Genomic DNA, 15919 nt, shown 5'->3' with positions numbered 1-15919 from the left:
TGCTCATCCCCTCCGGGGCGTCGCTCTGTCGCAACCAGAGCCACTCCAGCGCCTGGGGCAGAGGCTAAGGAGCCATCCCCAGCGCCCGGGCCATCCTTGCTCCAATGGAGCCTCAGCTGCGAGAGGGGAAGAGAGAGACAGAGAGGAAGGAGAGGGGGAGGGGTGGAGAAGCAGATGGGTGCTTCTCCTGTGTGCCCTGGCCGGGAATCCAACCCGGAACTTCTGCACGCCAGGCTGACGCTCTACCACTGAGCCAACCAGCCAGGGCCTGCAGGTTGTTCTTAAGTTGAATTTGAATATCAGGTGGAACAGGTACATTTACTTATTAAATGTGACTTAGATGTTTGTCTTAATGTAGTATTTATTTTTACCTTTCTGTGTGTATAGATAAACATTTTCAGACCTACAGAACCTATCTTATTCGTAACCTGAGGACTGCCTGTATTTCAAGACCCCCAAACCCTACGTTAACATCACCGATGACCTGCAGCAATACAGCACGTTGGCTAATTAAGAGTAACACTCCTATACCAGGCTGCCTGGGTTCCACTCCCGGACTGACTCATCACTGGCTGTGCGACCTCAAGTAAGCAAACCTCTCTGTGTCTGTTACTTTTGAAAATCGAGGCTAATACCGCTAGTTACTTCATAGAGTAGGCAGGATGATTAAATGTGTGACTCTTTATGAGAAACTCAGAAAAGCCAAGTATATAGATATAATATGTATACATATATATGTGTATTGTATATTGTAGAATATAATATATATAGTATATATGATATGTTTCAATAAAAAAGGTTTAAAAAACGTAAGGGCAGTCCTCGCTTTGCATGGTAGTGTGAACTGTAAAAATGCCTATGAAAGCTGAAACTATGCAAAGCTATCTTAACAGTCAATGGGAAAGATTACCATTGCTTCATGACCTGTAAATTTTTTGTCAGAACATTAAAAACTCTGTTATTAAGGTAAAGAAAAATATAAAAAGTAAAAGTATTATTTATTAAGGACACCGTAATTTAAAACATTGGAAATACTGAAAAATGATGTTTTATTTCTTTGAAACACTTATCAAGAGTAATCTGAACAGTATAACTTGGTATCCAGTGAACATCTTTTCTACGCTTGGCAAAGCGTCATATTCCCCAGTAAGTCTGTTTAACTCAAGCACCTGATAGCACGGTGTATGATACAGGAAAGAATAAAGACAGAGCATAATGAAGAAAGAGACAAAACTTACATTGTATTGATGATTGGCAACTGGTTTGTAATTGGTTGTCACAACTTTGTCCAGTTGTAGTGATAGCCTTACAGGTTTAGAAGATTCTTCTATTTGCAATCTGAAAAATAGAAGGCACTTTTAACAAATTCACTTGTACTAGAAATTTACTAGGTGCATCTTATTCCTATCATTCTATCAAGGACTAATACTTAAATATAAAAAGTAACCTCAGAAGATACATTAATCTTAATATAACACTTCAAAAACACACTGAATATACGACTATAATGTAGAAACCAAGCTATAAACTAAACATACAATCTCTTAATTTTACAACCTACTTCTAATCATATCAGACCTTTACTAAAATAAAAGGTTAATCATCTTTAAATTTCTGGGGAAAAAAATCTACATGTAAAAGTGAATTCATCCTAAATCATATGGCCTAAAACTGATCAAGTTATTAATTCACAATTTCTATTCATTCAATAAGAGATAAAATAAAAAGATAAAACACTGCCACTCAGGGTCTAGTGGTTGCTTTATTAGACAGTGGAGATAGAGAACATTTTCATCATCACAGTAACTTACTGGACATCACTGGTCTATTGTAGGACTCCAACTAAGTTAAAATATAACTCAAACTACCACTTGACTAGTACATGTATAGCCAAGTAGCAATCTCAGGTGATTTAGTTTTGGACCAAATATTACCATATTTAATTGCTTATATTTTACTACTTTACCATTTACTTCTTTTTTTTCATTTTTGAGGAACAACCATTAAGTGGTCTTCCACAAAATTTTTATTTATTTTATTTATCCATTTCAGAGATGTGTGTGTGAGAGAGAGAGAGAGAGAGAGAGAGAAAGAGAGAGAGAACGAACAAGGGGGGAGCAGGAAGCATCAACTCCCATATATGCCTTGACCAGGCAAGCCCAGGGTTTCAAACTGGCGGCCTCAGCATTCCAGGTCAAAGCTTCATCCACTGCACTACCACAGGTCAGGGTACCATTTACTTCTTATTTTAAAAATTATATTAATTTGCCTGACCAGGCAGTGGTGCAATGGATAGAGCGTCGAACTGGGATGCAGAGGACTCAGGATCGAGACCCCGAGGTTGCCACCTTGAGCGCGAGCTCATCTGGTTTGAGCAAGGCTCACGAGCTTGAGCCCAAGGTCACTGGCTCGAGCAAGGGGTTACTCCGTCTGCTGAAGGCCCATGGTCAAGGCACAAATGAGAAAGCAATCAATGAATAACTAAAGTGTTGCAACGAAAAACTGATGATTGATGCTTCTCATCTCTCTCTGTTCCTGTCTTTCTGTCCCTATCTATCCCTCTCTCTGACTCTCTGTCTCTGTAAAAAAAAAAAAAAAAATTAATTCATTTGATGTATCAGCACAATAAATCTAAAAAATGTTTTAAGGGGGAAATAGAACAGTTTTTTTTTTTTTTTAAGATTTTATTTATTGATTTTAGAGAGAGGAGAGAGAAAGCGAGGAATGGGGGGGCAGGAAGCATCAACTTGTAGTAGCTGCTTTTTTTTTTTTTTTAATTTTATTTATTCATTTTTAGAGAGGAGAGAGAGAGGGAGAGAGAGAAACAGAGAGAGAGAGAAGGGGGGAGGAGCTGGAAGCATCAACTCCCATATGTGCCTTGACCAGGCAAGCCCAGGGTTTCGAACCGGCAACCTCAGCATTTCCAGGTTGACGCTTTATCCACTGTGCCACCACAGGTCAGGCTAGAACAGTTTTTCAAGGTGACTATTTTTAAAAGAGCAAAATGTATCATTGTGCCTTTAGACTTCTCATTAGCAAGATAGCAGAATATAAGAATATGTTTAAAGTACTACAAAAAAACCCACCAAAAACCAACTGCTAACCATATCTAGCTAAATTATAATTAAAGTGTAAGAGTGAAATAAAAGTGTTTTTGGACAAAAAAGAAGTCTATCATTGATAGATCCTCACTGAAAGAACTACTCAAGATGTGTTTCAGTAGGAAGGAAAATGAACCCAAAAGGAACTAGTGAAATGTAATGGTCAAAGCAAAGAAATTAAGAGTCATGATCAATAAAAAAAAAAAAAAAAGTGTTCTTTTTTTTTCCTTTTTCTTTTTTTTTTGTATTTTTCTGAAGCTGGAAACGGGGAGAGACAGTCAGACAGACTCCCGCATGCGCCTGACCGGGATCCACCTGGCACGCCCACCAGGGGCAACACTCTGCCCACCAGGGACAACACTCTGCCCACCTGGGGGCGATGCTCTGCCCCTCCGGGGCATCGCTCTGCCGCGACCAGAGCCACTCTAGCGCCTGGGGCAGAGGCCAAGGAGCATCCTCAGCGCCCGGGCCATCTTTGCTCCAATGGAGCCTTGGCTGCGGGAGGGGAAGAGAGAGACAGAGAGGAAGGAGGGGGGGTGGGGTGGAGAAGCAAATGGGTGCTTCTCCCATGTGCCCTGGCCGTGAATCGAATCCGGGTTCCCCGCACGCCAGGCCGACGCTCTACCGCTGAGCCAACCAGCCAGGGCCACCTTTTTCTTTTTTTAAAGAAAGTGGAGCTAACATGAAAGGTGGGAAGAGATTAGAATTAATGCATTTTAAGATTTCTAAATTTAATGCAGTAAAGCATCTATCACATTAATAATCAGAAAAGGAAGTATAATTTCTTTTTTTAAAAGATTTTATTTATTTGTTTATTTATTTATTTAGTATTTTTCTGAAGTGAGAAGCAGGGAGGCAGAGAGACAGACTCCCACATGCTCCCGACTGGGATCCACCCAGCAAGCCCACCAGGGGTTGATGCTCTGTCCATTTGGGCCATTACTCTGTTGCAACCAGAGCCATTCTAGAGCCTTAGGTGGAGGCCATGGAGCCATCCTCAGTTCCCCGGCCAGGAGCCTTCGCTGTGGGAGGGGAAGACAGAGATAGAGAGAAAGGAGAGGGGGCGGGTGGAGAAGCAGATGGGCACTTCTCCTGTGTGCCCTGGCCGGAAACTGAACCTGGGACATCCACACACCAGGCGGACGCTCTACCACTGAGCCAACTGGCCAGGGCTAAGATTTTTTAAATTGATTTTACAGACGGGGAGGGAAGCAAGAAGTATCAACTCATAGTTGCTTCACTTTAGCTATTCATTGCTTACTTGTCATATGTACCTTGACTGGGGAAGCCCAGGGTTTTGAACTGTTGACCTCAGTATTCCAGGTCGACACTCTATTCACTGAGCCACCACCACAGGTCAGGCAGAAGTATAATTTCTTTTTTTTTCTCTTTGTGACAGAGACAGAGAGACAGAGAGAGGTACAGATAGGGACAGAGAGACAGGAAGGGAAAGAGATGAGAAGTATTCATTCTTTGTTGCGATTCCTTAGTCTCCTTAGTTGTTCATTGATTGCTTTCTCATATGTGCCTTGACGGGGGTTGGGTGGGTGGGTGGGGGCTGCAGCAGAGTGAGTGACCCCTTGCTCAAGCCAGCAACCTTGGGCTCAAGCCAGAGACCATGGGGTCAAGCTGGTGAGCTCGCGCTAGAAGTATAATTTCTTAAAGAAAAAAATCGTTTTTTGGAAGGTTAGTTTGAAAGCCATAAGAATGTTGGTTATTAAAAATAAATACATGTTCAAGGATCCAAGATGGCAACAGAAGAAAGGAAATTCAGACAATGACATGTGCAGAGGAAGTTGATGTGGAGAGAGGTGACTATCCACGAGCCAAGGAGAGAGGCCTAGAACACAGCCTTTCCTCATGGCCCTCGGAGGAACCAAGCCTGCAGACACCCCTGATCTCGGGACTGGGAGAAAAGAAATTTCTGTTATGTAAGCCACTGTGACACAATAAATTTTTGTTGCTTAAGCCAAAGAAATAAAAATAAAATAAAAAATAAAACACATGGTCAACATCATATATTACTTTATTTGAGTGGGACTTTAAATTCTTTGGTTCAACAGAACAGGAACTAAAAATAATTTCATTTAAAATTCATTTGAAAGCACAACTTGCATTTATAACATTTTTATTATTTAACTCCTTGGATGAAGTTTATTATCTATTCTATTTTTAAGTATGTTAAATTATTCAGAAGGAATTAGATATCTACCAATTGCTTTTTTAATTGAAAAGGTATAAATACTATTGGGTTTTGTTTTTACTAAGAATCCAAAATCAGCACAGCCATTTCCATATCGAAATGCAATATTTAAATTCTTCGTTATTTATAAGTCCACATCTACCCTTTAAAAACACAAAATGATTATTTTATAAAATGTAAGAAAAGTACTCTAGAAGAAACTTACTGTACATATAATCATAAATCAAACGTTACTTTATTTTTCATGTGACAAAAACACTTTTTACGAAGAAAGCACTAGCTAGCGGTCTAGAAGGGAGATGTCTACCCAACGATGGAATTTATAATACTTCATTGGCCTCTGAACTATTCTCAGATGAAACACAAGCTTTTTTTTTTTTTTCTGAAGCTGGAAACGGGGAGAGACAGTCAGACAGACTCCCGCATGCGCCTGACTGGGATCCACCCGGCACGCCCACCAGGGGGCGATGATCTGCCCCTCCGGGGCGTCGCTCTGCCGCGACCAGAGCCACTCTAGCGCCTGGGGCAGAGGCCAAGGAGCCATCCCCAGCGCCCGGGCCATCTTTGCTCCAATGGAGCCTTGGCTGCGGGAGGGGAAGAGAGAGACAGAGAGGAAGGGGGGGAGGTGGAGAAGCAAATGGGTGCTTCTCCCATGTGCCCTGGCTGGGAATCGAACCCGGGTCCCCCGCTCGCCAGGCCAACGCTCTACCGCTGAGCCATCTGGCCAGGGCCAAAACACAAGCTTCTTCCCATGACTTCATGTCCCTCTGGGATCTAGCCCCTGCTTACTCCCACATCTGCGTCAGGCTGCAGCTGTGCCATAACCAGATATCAGAAGGAGCCTCCTGCTGGCCATCACCCAACAAGTGTTTACTGGGTGCCAATCTTTGCCAGTCACTGGGTCAGACACTGGGAATGCTGCAGTAAAGAAAAGCTTTGTCTAGTGGAAGACCAACATTAAACAAACACTTATCTATAACTAACTGCAGTACTGAAGAGAGATAGGGGGTTGGTATGACATAAAAATTAACTCCAGTGTGTGTACTTGAGGGTAAGCTGGACCAGGACTGCTCATGCTTATGAGTTCAGGAAAGGAGACTGGGTGAAAATGACTCCCCCATGCTGACAGAAGTGACTAAGAAAGATAGACCGTTAGAGGGAAAAACATGGAGACATACAGGAATGTTTCTAAAACTAAGCACGTGTAATTCCTTAAGAAAATATATAAACAATAGCTAGGTGGCAGCCTTTTCCTGAACACCTCTGTGTTGTAACCTTAGCCCTACCTCCTAATGCAATCAGTTCTCGGGGTTTGGCCTCTCTAAGCAATAGTCTATCTTTCATGCTGCCACTAAACCTTCCCTGTCTCAACCATCTCACTCCACAATTTAATCTTATCAGACAAAGATGAAAGTGTGCACTAGCGCCTTCCTTCAGCGTTAGATGATGGTTCTCATTACTTCACAATTTGAAAACACCTCAGGTATCTGTTTAAGTATGTCCTTATAAATGGTAGCTTATTCTTGTCATAATCTTGCACTTGAATTGATCTGAAGAATTTATTTGCAGCCACTGCATGCTGATTTGAGGTTCATATAGCAAATTTTCCTTTCGATTCTAATGGAACAGTTCTAAAAGCCAGTGTCATCATCCACAGAGTACCATGTCACTTTTTATCCTCAAAGTATTTATTAACCCTTTAAATATATAAAGGGAAACATGGAATTAACTTTTCAAAAATACAAAAGGTTAATCTATGTATTGAAAATATAACTTTTTTTTTTGACAGAGACAGAGAGAGTCAGAGAGAGGAATAGAGAGGAAGGGAGAGAGACGAGAAGCATCAATTCTTCGTTGTGGCATCTTAGTTGTTCATTGACTGCTTGTTCATTAATTGCCTTCTCCTGTGTGCCTTGACCTGGGGGGCTACAGCAAAGCGAGTGATCTCTTGCTCAAGCCAGCGACCTTGGGCTTCAAGCCTATGACCTTTGGGCTCAAGCCAGCAACTATGGGGTCATGTCTACGATCCCATGCTCAAGCCAGTGACCCTGCTCTCAAGTTGGTGAACCTGTGCTCAAGCTAGCTAGAGAGCCTGCACTCAAGCTTAAACTTCAGGGTTTTAAACCTGGGACCTCAGCATCCCAAGTCAACACTCTATCCATTGCACCAACATTGGTCAGGTTGTAGACGTTATTTTCTAATGTAGATATCATTATTTTAGCATTCATCAATCCTTTGTGCTATAGCTGCATTTGGTTGCAATTTAAGCTGTTGTTAAAATGCAATGTTTCACAAAAGAATGTATATTGTCTTGAGATTTTGATTTCACTTTTGGTTGGCTCAGTGGTAGAATATCGGCCCAGAATGTGGATGTCCAGGGTTCGATTCCCAGTCAGGGCAAACAGGAGAAGTGATCATCTGCTTCTCCACCTGTCTCCCTCCTCTCTCTCTCTCTTCCCCTCTTACAGGCAAGGTTTTATTGACTTTATTGATTCGAGTGCATTGGCCTGGCCACTGAGGATGGCTCTGTAAAGCCTCTACTTCAGGCACTGAAAATAGCTTGGTTGGGTGAATGGTCCCAGATGGGCAGAGCATCAGCCCTAGACGGAGGTTGCTGGGTGAACCCCAGTCACGGCATATGTGAGAGTCTGTTTCTCAGCTGGGAAAGAAGAAAAAAAGGGAGAGAGTTGAACAGTTAAGGAGGTAAACAGTGCCTCCCAAAAGGGAAAAGAAGCTGCCATTTTGGAGGGTGAGAGAAAGAAAAGTTTCATGGCAAAGAGAAGCAGGACAGCAGAAGAGCACTGGGACTGCCTGTCAGAGAGAGCAAGTACATGTCCTCAAAGTATAATAAAAAAGGAAGTTTTGGGAGAAGACCCAGCCGGGAGCAGGCAGAGGCAAGCTGAGGTAATAACCAAGTGCACATGAGCTGGTTACTAACATGAAAAGGTTCTGATAATGCCTTTTTCTTTTGTGAGAGAGACAGAGAGACAGTCAGAGAGAGGGACAGATAGGGACAGACAGGAAGGGAGAGAGATGAGAAGCATCAATTCTTCGTTGTGGCACCTTAGTTATTCATTAATTGCTTTCTCATATGTGCCTTGACTGGGGGGCTACAGCTGAGCTCAAGCCAGCAACCTTTGGGTCATGTCTATGATCCCATGCTCAAGCCGGCGACCTCGGGCTTTGAACCTGGGTCCTCAGCATCCCAGGTCAGTGCTCAATCCATTGCACCACCGCCTGATCAGGCCGATGATGCCTATTTTAAAACAGTGACTTTATAGAAAGTTTTAGTATTTGGAGACTAGGACAAAAGACAAAGAGAGCTTCTCAGAGAAACTGTAACAGTAGTACATTTTAATCTATCAGAATGTAAATTTAAGTGGTAATAAAGAAATTTTAGGGCTTGCAATTGACAAATAATTGAATAATATCCTTATATGGTAGAGCTACTGAAAGGATCATAGATAGTAAATATTAAAGTACCCGAATAAGAGTTTCTTACAGATATTTATTATTTGTAAGTTTCATGAAAACAGGGACCTTCCCTTTATACCTAGGGCCTAGAATAGGCATGTGATATAAAGTACTGAATAAGTAAGGGGAAAAAGGATAAGAAGAAAAGTTTTAGGCTGTATTTAATAAGATGGTAATTTGGTTGTCAAGTCATGTAATTTATAGTAATACTATATATGCTAACATTTAGATTTGGCATTTAAGAATTTATCTTCACTCCATAAGAAATACCCAATAAAGGAAAATACTCCACTATCTACTTGCACTGTTCAGTGTGGTAGCCACTAGCAATATACAACTATTTAAATTACAATTATTGGGAGACTAGGAGAAACACATGAAGGGATTAAGCAAAGGAAAGAAATTTACAGACACAGACAATGGTGTGGGAACTGCAGGAGGGAAAGGGGGTGAGAGGGAGATGGTGGAGGGTAGAGGGGGACAGATGATGATGGCTGGAGATTTGACTTGGAGTGGTGAACACACAATGTAATACAGTGTATACAGATGTTGGTACTATAGAATTGTGAACCTGAAACCTGTATAATTTTGTTAACTGATGTCACCTCAATGAACACAATAAGATTTTTTAAAAGAAAAAAGAAAAATCATTATTCTAAAAATAATTAAAATTAATAAAATGAAAAACTCAGCTCTTCAAGCAAACCAGCCACGTTTTAAGTGCTCAAGAGTTACATGTGGCTAGTTGCCACCACACGGGATAACAGATACACTTGTATCACTGTGAAGTCCTATTGGACAGCATAAGAGAAGCACAAACTCAAATGTCTACTGGGATCTGTCAAGTACAGTAGAAAGTGACAGTGAGAGGTAGGGCTACTATGAACTGGAAATGGGGTACATGCTCCTTCCCAAGTCCTCAGTACCAGCTGATAATTACTCAGTCCAATTTTAAGGTGAAATTATTTATTAAATGTTGCCAACTAATTCAATTTAAAAACAAAAGGCAACTCTTCCCCTACAACACCAAAACCCCTCAAAACCAAAAACATACATATTATACTACCAGACCACTAGATGGCAAACCCCTGATCTATATAGTTATATCCCAGGGGTTCTCTGAACCAGCAGCAAAGAATGAAGATTTATTACTACAAGTAGGGAAGTCATGACATGTGTGTTATAACCACTGGCATCAAGAATACAGTTTTGTTGAAGGACCAGTAATTCCCTCCACTTCCAACCCATGCTTCCATCCGGAGAAGAATCTGAGCTCCAGCTGACAAGCTCTCCTAGATTGTGTTCAGACTAAGAATTGAAAAATATCTCCCACATTAATACAGAAATGTGATCATTTTTGACTTTTTATAGAATTTCTAATTTAATATGATTCAACCTGATAGCTCCCTCTTAATGACAGACCTACTACTGTGTAAACCCTTCCATATGAGCACAGTGTAATTCGGATGGCTCATTAAGTCCCATTGCAATGGCGGCTGGCCCATGATTACACAGCTTGTCAGAGGCAGAGAGGGAAAAAGCTTCAAGACTCCTTGTCCAGTGCTCTTCACCTGTATCATAATTGCATCTTAAATATAATGAAGCAATTCAGATAATTTCTCTAGTTGGTAAATGTTATATACTATCCCAATTTAAAATATCTATAGCTATTTAGGAAGACATTATATTCAAAATATGTCCATTACATTAGCTGGCAAGGTGTTCAGAAGGGGTCTACAACCCAGCGAGGAAATGATGATTAACACTGGACTTGGTTTACTCTGAGATTTTTGTTAGAAACAACAGCCACCCATAAGTTTTTGGTATGTGTTGAGTAGGGTAAAATAAATGGCAGTCAGTACAATGAAGACTTTTATGTAAGTGTTTTGTTTTTGTTTTTCCAATTAGTGCCTAATTTCTGTTTTTCACAAAAACAATGTAAGACTCAATCCTTTATCGAATTTTCTCTTCTTCAGGAGAAGTACATCAGCAGTATTCTAGAGATTATCTATTTACCTGTGAGCTAAACAACAAAAACTCTTAAAACAGATCAAATATAAGTATTTTATCTCATAGCCAGAATGTTTTTACTATCTTATGCAGCTTCCTCTTCTCTTACATTTATTTTTTAATATTTTTTGTTAACAGAGACAGAGTCAGAGAGAGGGACAGATAGGGACAGATAGACAGGAAGGGAAAGAGATGAGAAGCATCAATTCTTTGTTGGGGCACCTTAGTTATTCACTGGTTGCTTTCTCATATGTGCCTTGATGGGGGGCGGGGATTACAGCAGAGTAAGTGAACCCTTGCTCAAGCCAGCAACCTTGGGTTCAAGCCAGCAATCTTGGGCTTCAAACCAGCAACCTCTGGGCTCAAGCTAGAGACCATAGGGTCACGTCTAAAATCCCACACTCAAGCCAGCAACCCCGCGCTCAAACTCAATAAGCCCGTACTCAAGTCGGTGACCTTGGGGTTTTGAACCTGGGTCTTCCACATCCCAGTCTGATGCTCTATCCACTGTTCCACAGCCTGGTCAGGCGCTTACATTTCTTCCTTATGTAATCTACTTATGATCTTGAACTTGAAAATCACACTCAGTGGAAATCTTTAACTGTAGCTAGCAGTACTTTTAAGTGACCAGTACTGTGGTTACATGAAAGAACAGATGCCCAAACTGGAGAAAGGGGACCAGGAAGGCAGCACACATAACAGTTGGTCTGAATGAGTCCAGGAATCAACAGGATAGCTAAGGTTCGCACTGCCTGAATTTTTTTGACAAATAATTATAAATTTTGGTCACCTCTAACTTATCCATTACAATTTTTTTTTTCTTTAGTACAAGTCAGGCATGATTTCTTATATCATTTCATGAGAGCAAACTGCTTTTAACCTTGGAAAGTTTGGATTCTAATGTAAGCGTGTGAGTGACAGGGTAGAAGGAGGAGGGCAGGAAAGAGAATAGAGACAGAAGGAAGGAATATCATTTGATGAAATAACCATTTGCTGATTGTGCTTTTTGTGATAATCAAACACTCTAGTCAGTATTTTAGTACAGACATAAGTAAATACACGAGGAAAAAATGTTGAGTTGAGCAGGGGCCAATTACCACTTCTTAATACATGACCAAGTACCTACTCTTTCTATGCTAGAACTGAAATTTCCCTAAACTCCAATGGGTGATGAGTGTGACAAAAAATAATTAAGTTTCATTCCTTAAGAATTAAAACAAACAAATAAGCCTCCTGCTGAGATCAGTAAAAAAGACTACCACTGAGATAACTGAGAAGAAAACAAACAAATCAAGACTTCAAAGCAAAACCCGACAGTGGATTACAAACAACAGCTGATGCTAACCCAAGAAAACCTAGAAATAACACAACTGAAAATTGGAGGCAGACAACACCAAACCTAGACCAAACCAGCCCTACAAACAACACACCCAAATACACAGACATAATGAAAAGACAGAGAAGTGCAACCTAATGAAACCACAAGAGAAATTGCCAGAAAAGGAACTGAGTGATATAGAAATAACCAAACTAGCGGATGCAGAGTTTAAAACAATGATTGTTAGGATGCTTAGGGATCTTAGAACAACAATGGATGGTCATTATAAACACCTAAATAAAGAGATAGCAAGTATAAAAAAGGACATTGAAATATTAAAAAAGAAATCAGTCGGAGGTGACAAATACAATATCAGAAATGAAGACCACAATGGAAGGAATTAAAAGCAGGATGGATGAAGCTGAGGATTGAATCAGCAAGTTGGAGGACAAGATGAACAAAGGCATGGAAGCAGAGCAGAAAAAAGAAAAGAGACTCAAAAAGTCTGAGGAAACCCTAAGAGAGCTCTGTGACAACATGAAGAAAAATAAAATCCGCATCATAGGGGTTCATGAAAAAAAAGAAAGAACAAGGGATAGAAACTTTATTCAATCAAATCATAGCTGAAAACTTCCCTAAATTGATGCAAGGATGTGTCTCACAAGTTCAAGAAGCACAGAGAACTCCATTAAAGAGAAACCCAAAGAAACCTACACCAAGACACATCATAATTAAAATACCAAAGCTAAGCGATAAAGAGAAAATATTAAAAGCTCCTAGAGAAAAAACGGCTATCACCTACAAAGGAGCCCCCATAAGGATGACATCCGACTTCTCAACAGAAACACTTGAGGCCAGAAGGGAATGGCAAGAAATATTCAAAGTAATGCAGAACAAGAACCTACAACCAAGACTACTTTATCCAGCAAGGCTATCGTTTAAAATCGAAGGAGAAATAAAAAGCTTCCCAGACAAAAAACAACTCAAGGAATTCATTACAACCAAACCAATGCTGCAGGAAATGTTAAGGGGCCTGTTGTAAACAGATCAAAGTGGGAAAGGAATATAGCAAAAAAGGAATACAGCTTTAAAGAATAAAATGACAATAAACAACTACATATCAATAATAACCTTAAATGTAAATGGATTAAATGATCCAATCAAAAGACATAGGGTAGCTGCGTGGATAAGAAAACAGGACCCATACATATGCTGTCTACAAGAGACACACCTTAAAACAAAAGATGCACATAGACTGAGGGTAAAAGGATGGAAAAAAATATTTCATGCAAATGGAAATGAAAAAAAAGCTGGGGTAGCAATACTTAGACAAAATGGCTATAGTAAGACAAAGAATAGTAAGAGATAAAGAAGGTCACTACATAATGATAAAGGGAGCAATCCAACAGAAAGATATAACCATCATAAATATCTACGCACCTAATTAATATAGGAGCACCTAAATATATAAAGCAGACTTTGATGGATATAAAGGGCGATATCAACAGCAATACTATAATAGTAGGAGATTTCAATACCCCATTAACATCACTAGATAGATCCTCAAGGAAGAAAATTAACAAAGAAATAGCAGACTTAAAGGACACACTAGATCAACTCGATTTAATAGATATCTTTAGAACCTTTCACCCTAAAGCAGCAGAATATACATTCTTTTCAAGTGCTCATGGTATATTCTCTAGGATAGACCACATGTTAGGACACAATAAATTTAAGAAGATTGAAATAATATCAAGCATTTTCTCTGATCACAATGGCATGAAACTAGAAATCAACCACAACAGAAAACCTAAAGAATACTCAAACACTTTGGAAACTAAATAGCATGTTATTAAATAACAAATAAGTTAACAATGAAATCAAAGAAGAAATAAAAAAATTCCTATAAACAAATGATAATGAGCAAACAACAACTCAAAATTTATGGGACACAGCAAAAGCAGTACTGAGAGGGAAGTTCATAGCACTATAGACATTCCTTAAGCTTAAAAAAGCTCAAACAAACATCTAAAACAGGGGTCCCCAAACTACGGCCTGCGGGCTGCATGTGGCACCCTGAGGCCATTTATCCGGCCCCCGTCACACTTCCGGAAGGGGCACCTCTTTCACTGGTGGTCAGTGAGAAGAGCACATTGACCATCTCATTAGCCAAAAGCAAGCCCATAGTTCCCATTGAAATACTGGTCAGTTTGTCGATTTAAATTTGCTTGTTCTTTATTTTAAATATTGTATTTGTTCCTGTTTTGTTTTTTTACTTTAAAATAAGATATGTGCAGTGTGCATAGGGATTTGTTCATAGTTTTTTTTTGATAGTCTGGCTCTCCAATGGTCTGAGGGACAGTGAACTGGCCCCCTGTGTTAAAAGTTTGGGGACCAGCCCTGGCCGGTTGGCTCAGTGGTAGAGCGTCGGCCTGGCGTGCGGGGGACCTGGGTTCAATTCCCGGCCAGGGCACACAGGAGAGGCGCCCATTTGACTCTCCACCCCCCCTCCTTCCTCTCTGTCTCTTTCTTCCCCTCCCGCAGCCGAGGCTCCATTGGAGCAAAGATGGCCCGGGCGCTGGGGATGGCTCCTTGGCCTCTGCCCCAGGCGCTGGAGTGGCTCTGGTCACAACGGAGCGACGCCTTGGAGGGGCAGAGCATCGCCCCCTGGTGGGTAGAGCGTCGCCCCTGGTGGGCGTGCTGGGTGGATCCTGGTCGGGCGCATGTGGGAGTCTGTCTGTCTCTCCCATTTCTAGCTTCAGAAAAATACAAAAAAAAAAAAAGTAAAAAAAAAAAAGTTTGAGGACCCCTGATCTAAAAGAGCTAGAAAAAGAACAGCAAGTAAGGCCCAGAGGTAGTAGAAAGAAGGAAATAATAAAGATCAGAGTGAAAATAAATGACATAGAAGCTAAACAAACAATAGAGAGGATCAATGAGACCAGGAGCTGGTTCTTTGAAAGAGTAAACAAGATCGATGAACCTTTAACCAGACTCACCAAGAAAAGAAGAGAGAGGACTCAAATAAATAAAATTAGAAATGAAAGTGGAGAAATACCAACCAACACAACAGAAATACAAAATATTGTAAGAAAATACTATGCAGAACTGTATGCCAAAAAATTAAACAACCTAGGTGAAATGGACAAATTCCTTGAAACATATAATCTTCCAAAAATCAATCTGGAAGAATCAGAAAACCTAAACAGACCAATTACAACAAAAGAGATCAAAACAATTATCAAAAAGCTCCCAAAAAACAAAACCCCTGGGCCCGATGGCTTCACTGGTGAATTCTACAAAATAATTAAAGAAGAACTAACTCCTTCTCAAGCTATTTCAAAAAATTAAAGAGGAAGAAACACTTCCAAGTTCCTTTTATGAGGCGAGCATAATTCTGATTCCAAAACCAGGCAAAGACAACACAAAGAAAGAAAATTATAGGCCGATATCCCTGATGAATTTAGACGTTAAAATCCTCAACAAAATATTTGCAAACCAGATCCAGCAATACATGAAAAAAATCATACACCATGATCAAGTGGGATTTATTCTTGGGAGGCAAGGATGGTACAACATTTGTAAATCAATCAATGTGATTCATCACATAAACAAAAGGAAGGAGAAAAACCACATGATAATTTCAATAGATACAGAAAAGGCATTTGATAAAATCCAGCACCCATTTATGATCAAAACTCTTAGCAAAGTGGGAATACAGGGAACATACCTCAACATGATAAAAGCCACCTATGACAAACCCACAGCCAACATAATTAACAGACAGAAACGAAAAGCAATTCCCCTAAAATCAGG

At 40.3% G+C, this 15919-nt stretch overlaps 1 protein-coding gene across 1 annotated transcript in view; it reads right to left on the bottom strand.

Moving 5' to 3' along the window:
* GTF2F2 (general transcription factor IIF subunit 2) overlaps window positions 1-15919 on the bottom strand; it is a 177865-nt gene that overhangs the window by 35453 nt on the left and 126493 nt on the right. The window contains exon 6 of the mRNA XM_066235146.1: window positions 1239-1338. Within this exon, the coding sequence (XP_066091243.1) occupies window positions 1239-1338 (100 nt within the window). The remainder of the gene's footprint in view (window positions 1-1238; window positions 1339-15919) is intronic.

The sequence above is a fragment of the Saccopteryx bilineata genome, chromosome 6 (genome assembly GCF_036850765.1).
Source record: "Saccopteryx bilineata isolate mSacBil1 chromosome 6, mSacBil1_pri_phased_curated, whole genome shotgun sequence".
NCBI lineage: Eukaryota > Metazoa > Chordata > Mammalia > Chiroptera > Emballonuridae > Saccopteryx > Saccopteryx bilineata.
The sequence above is the reverse complement of the archived record's forward strand: the minus strand, read 5'-3'. Positions and strand labels throughout refer to the sequence as shown.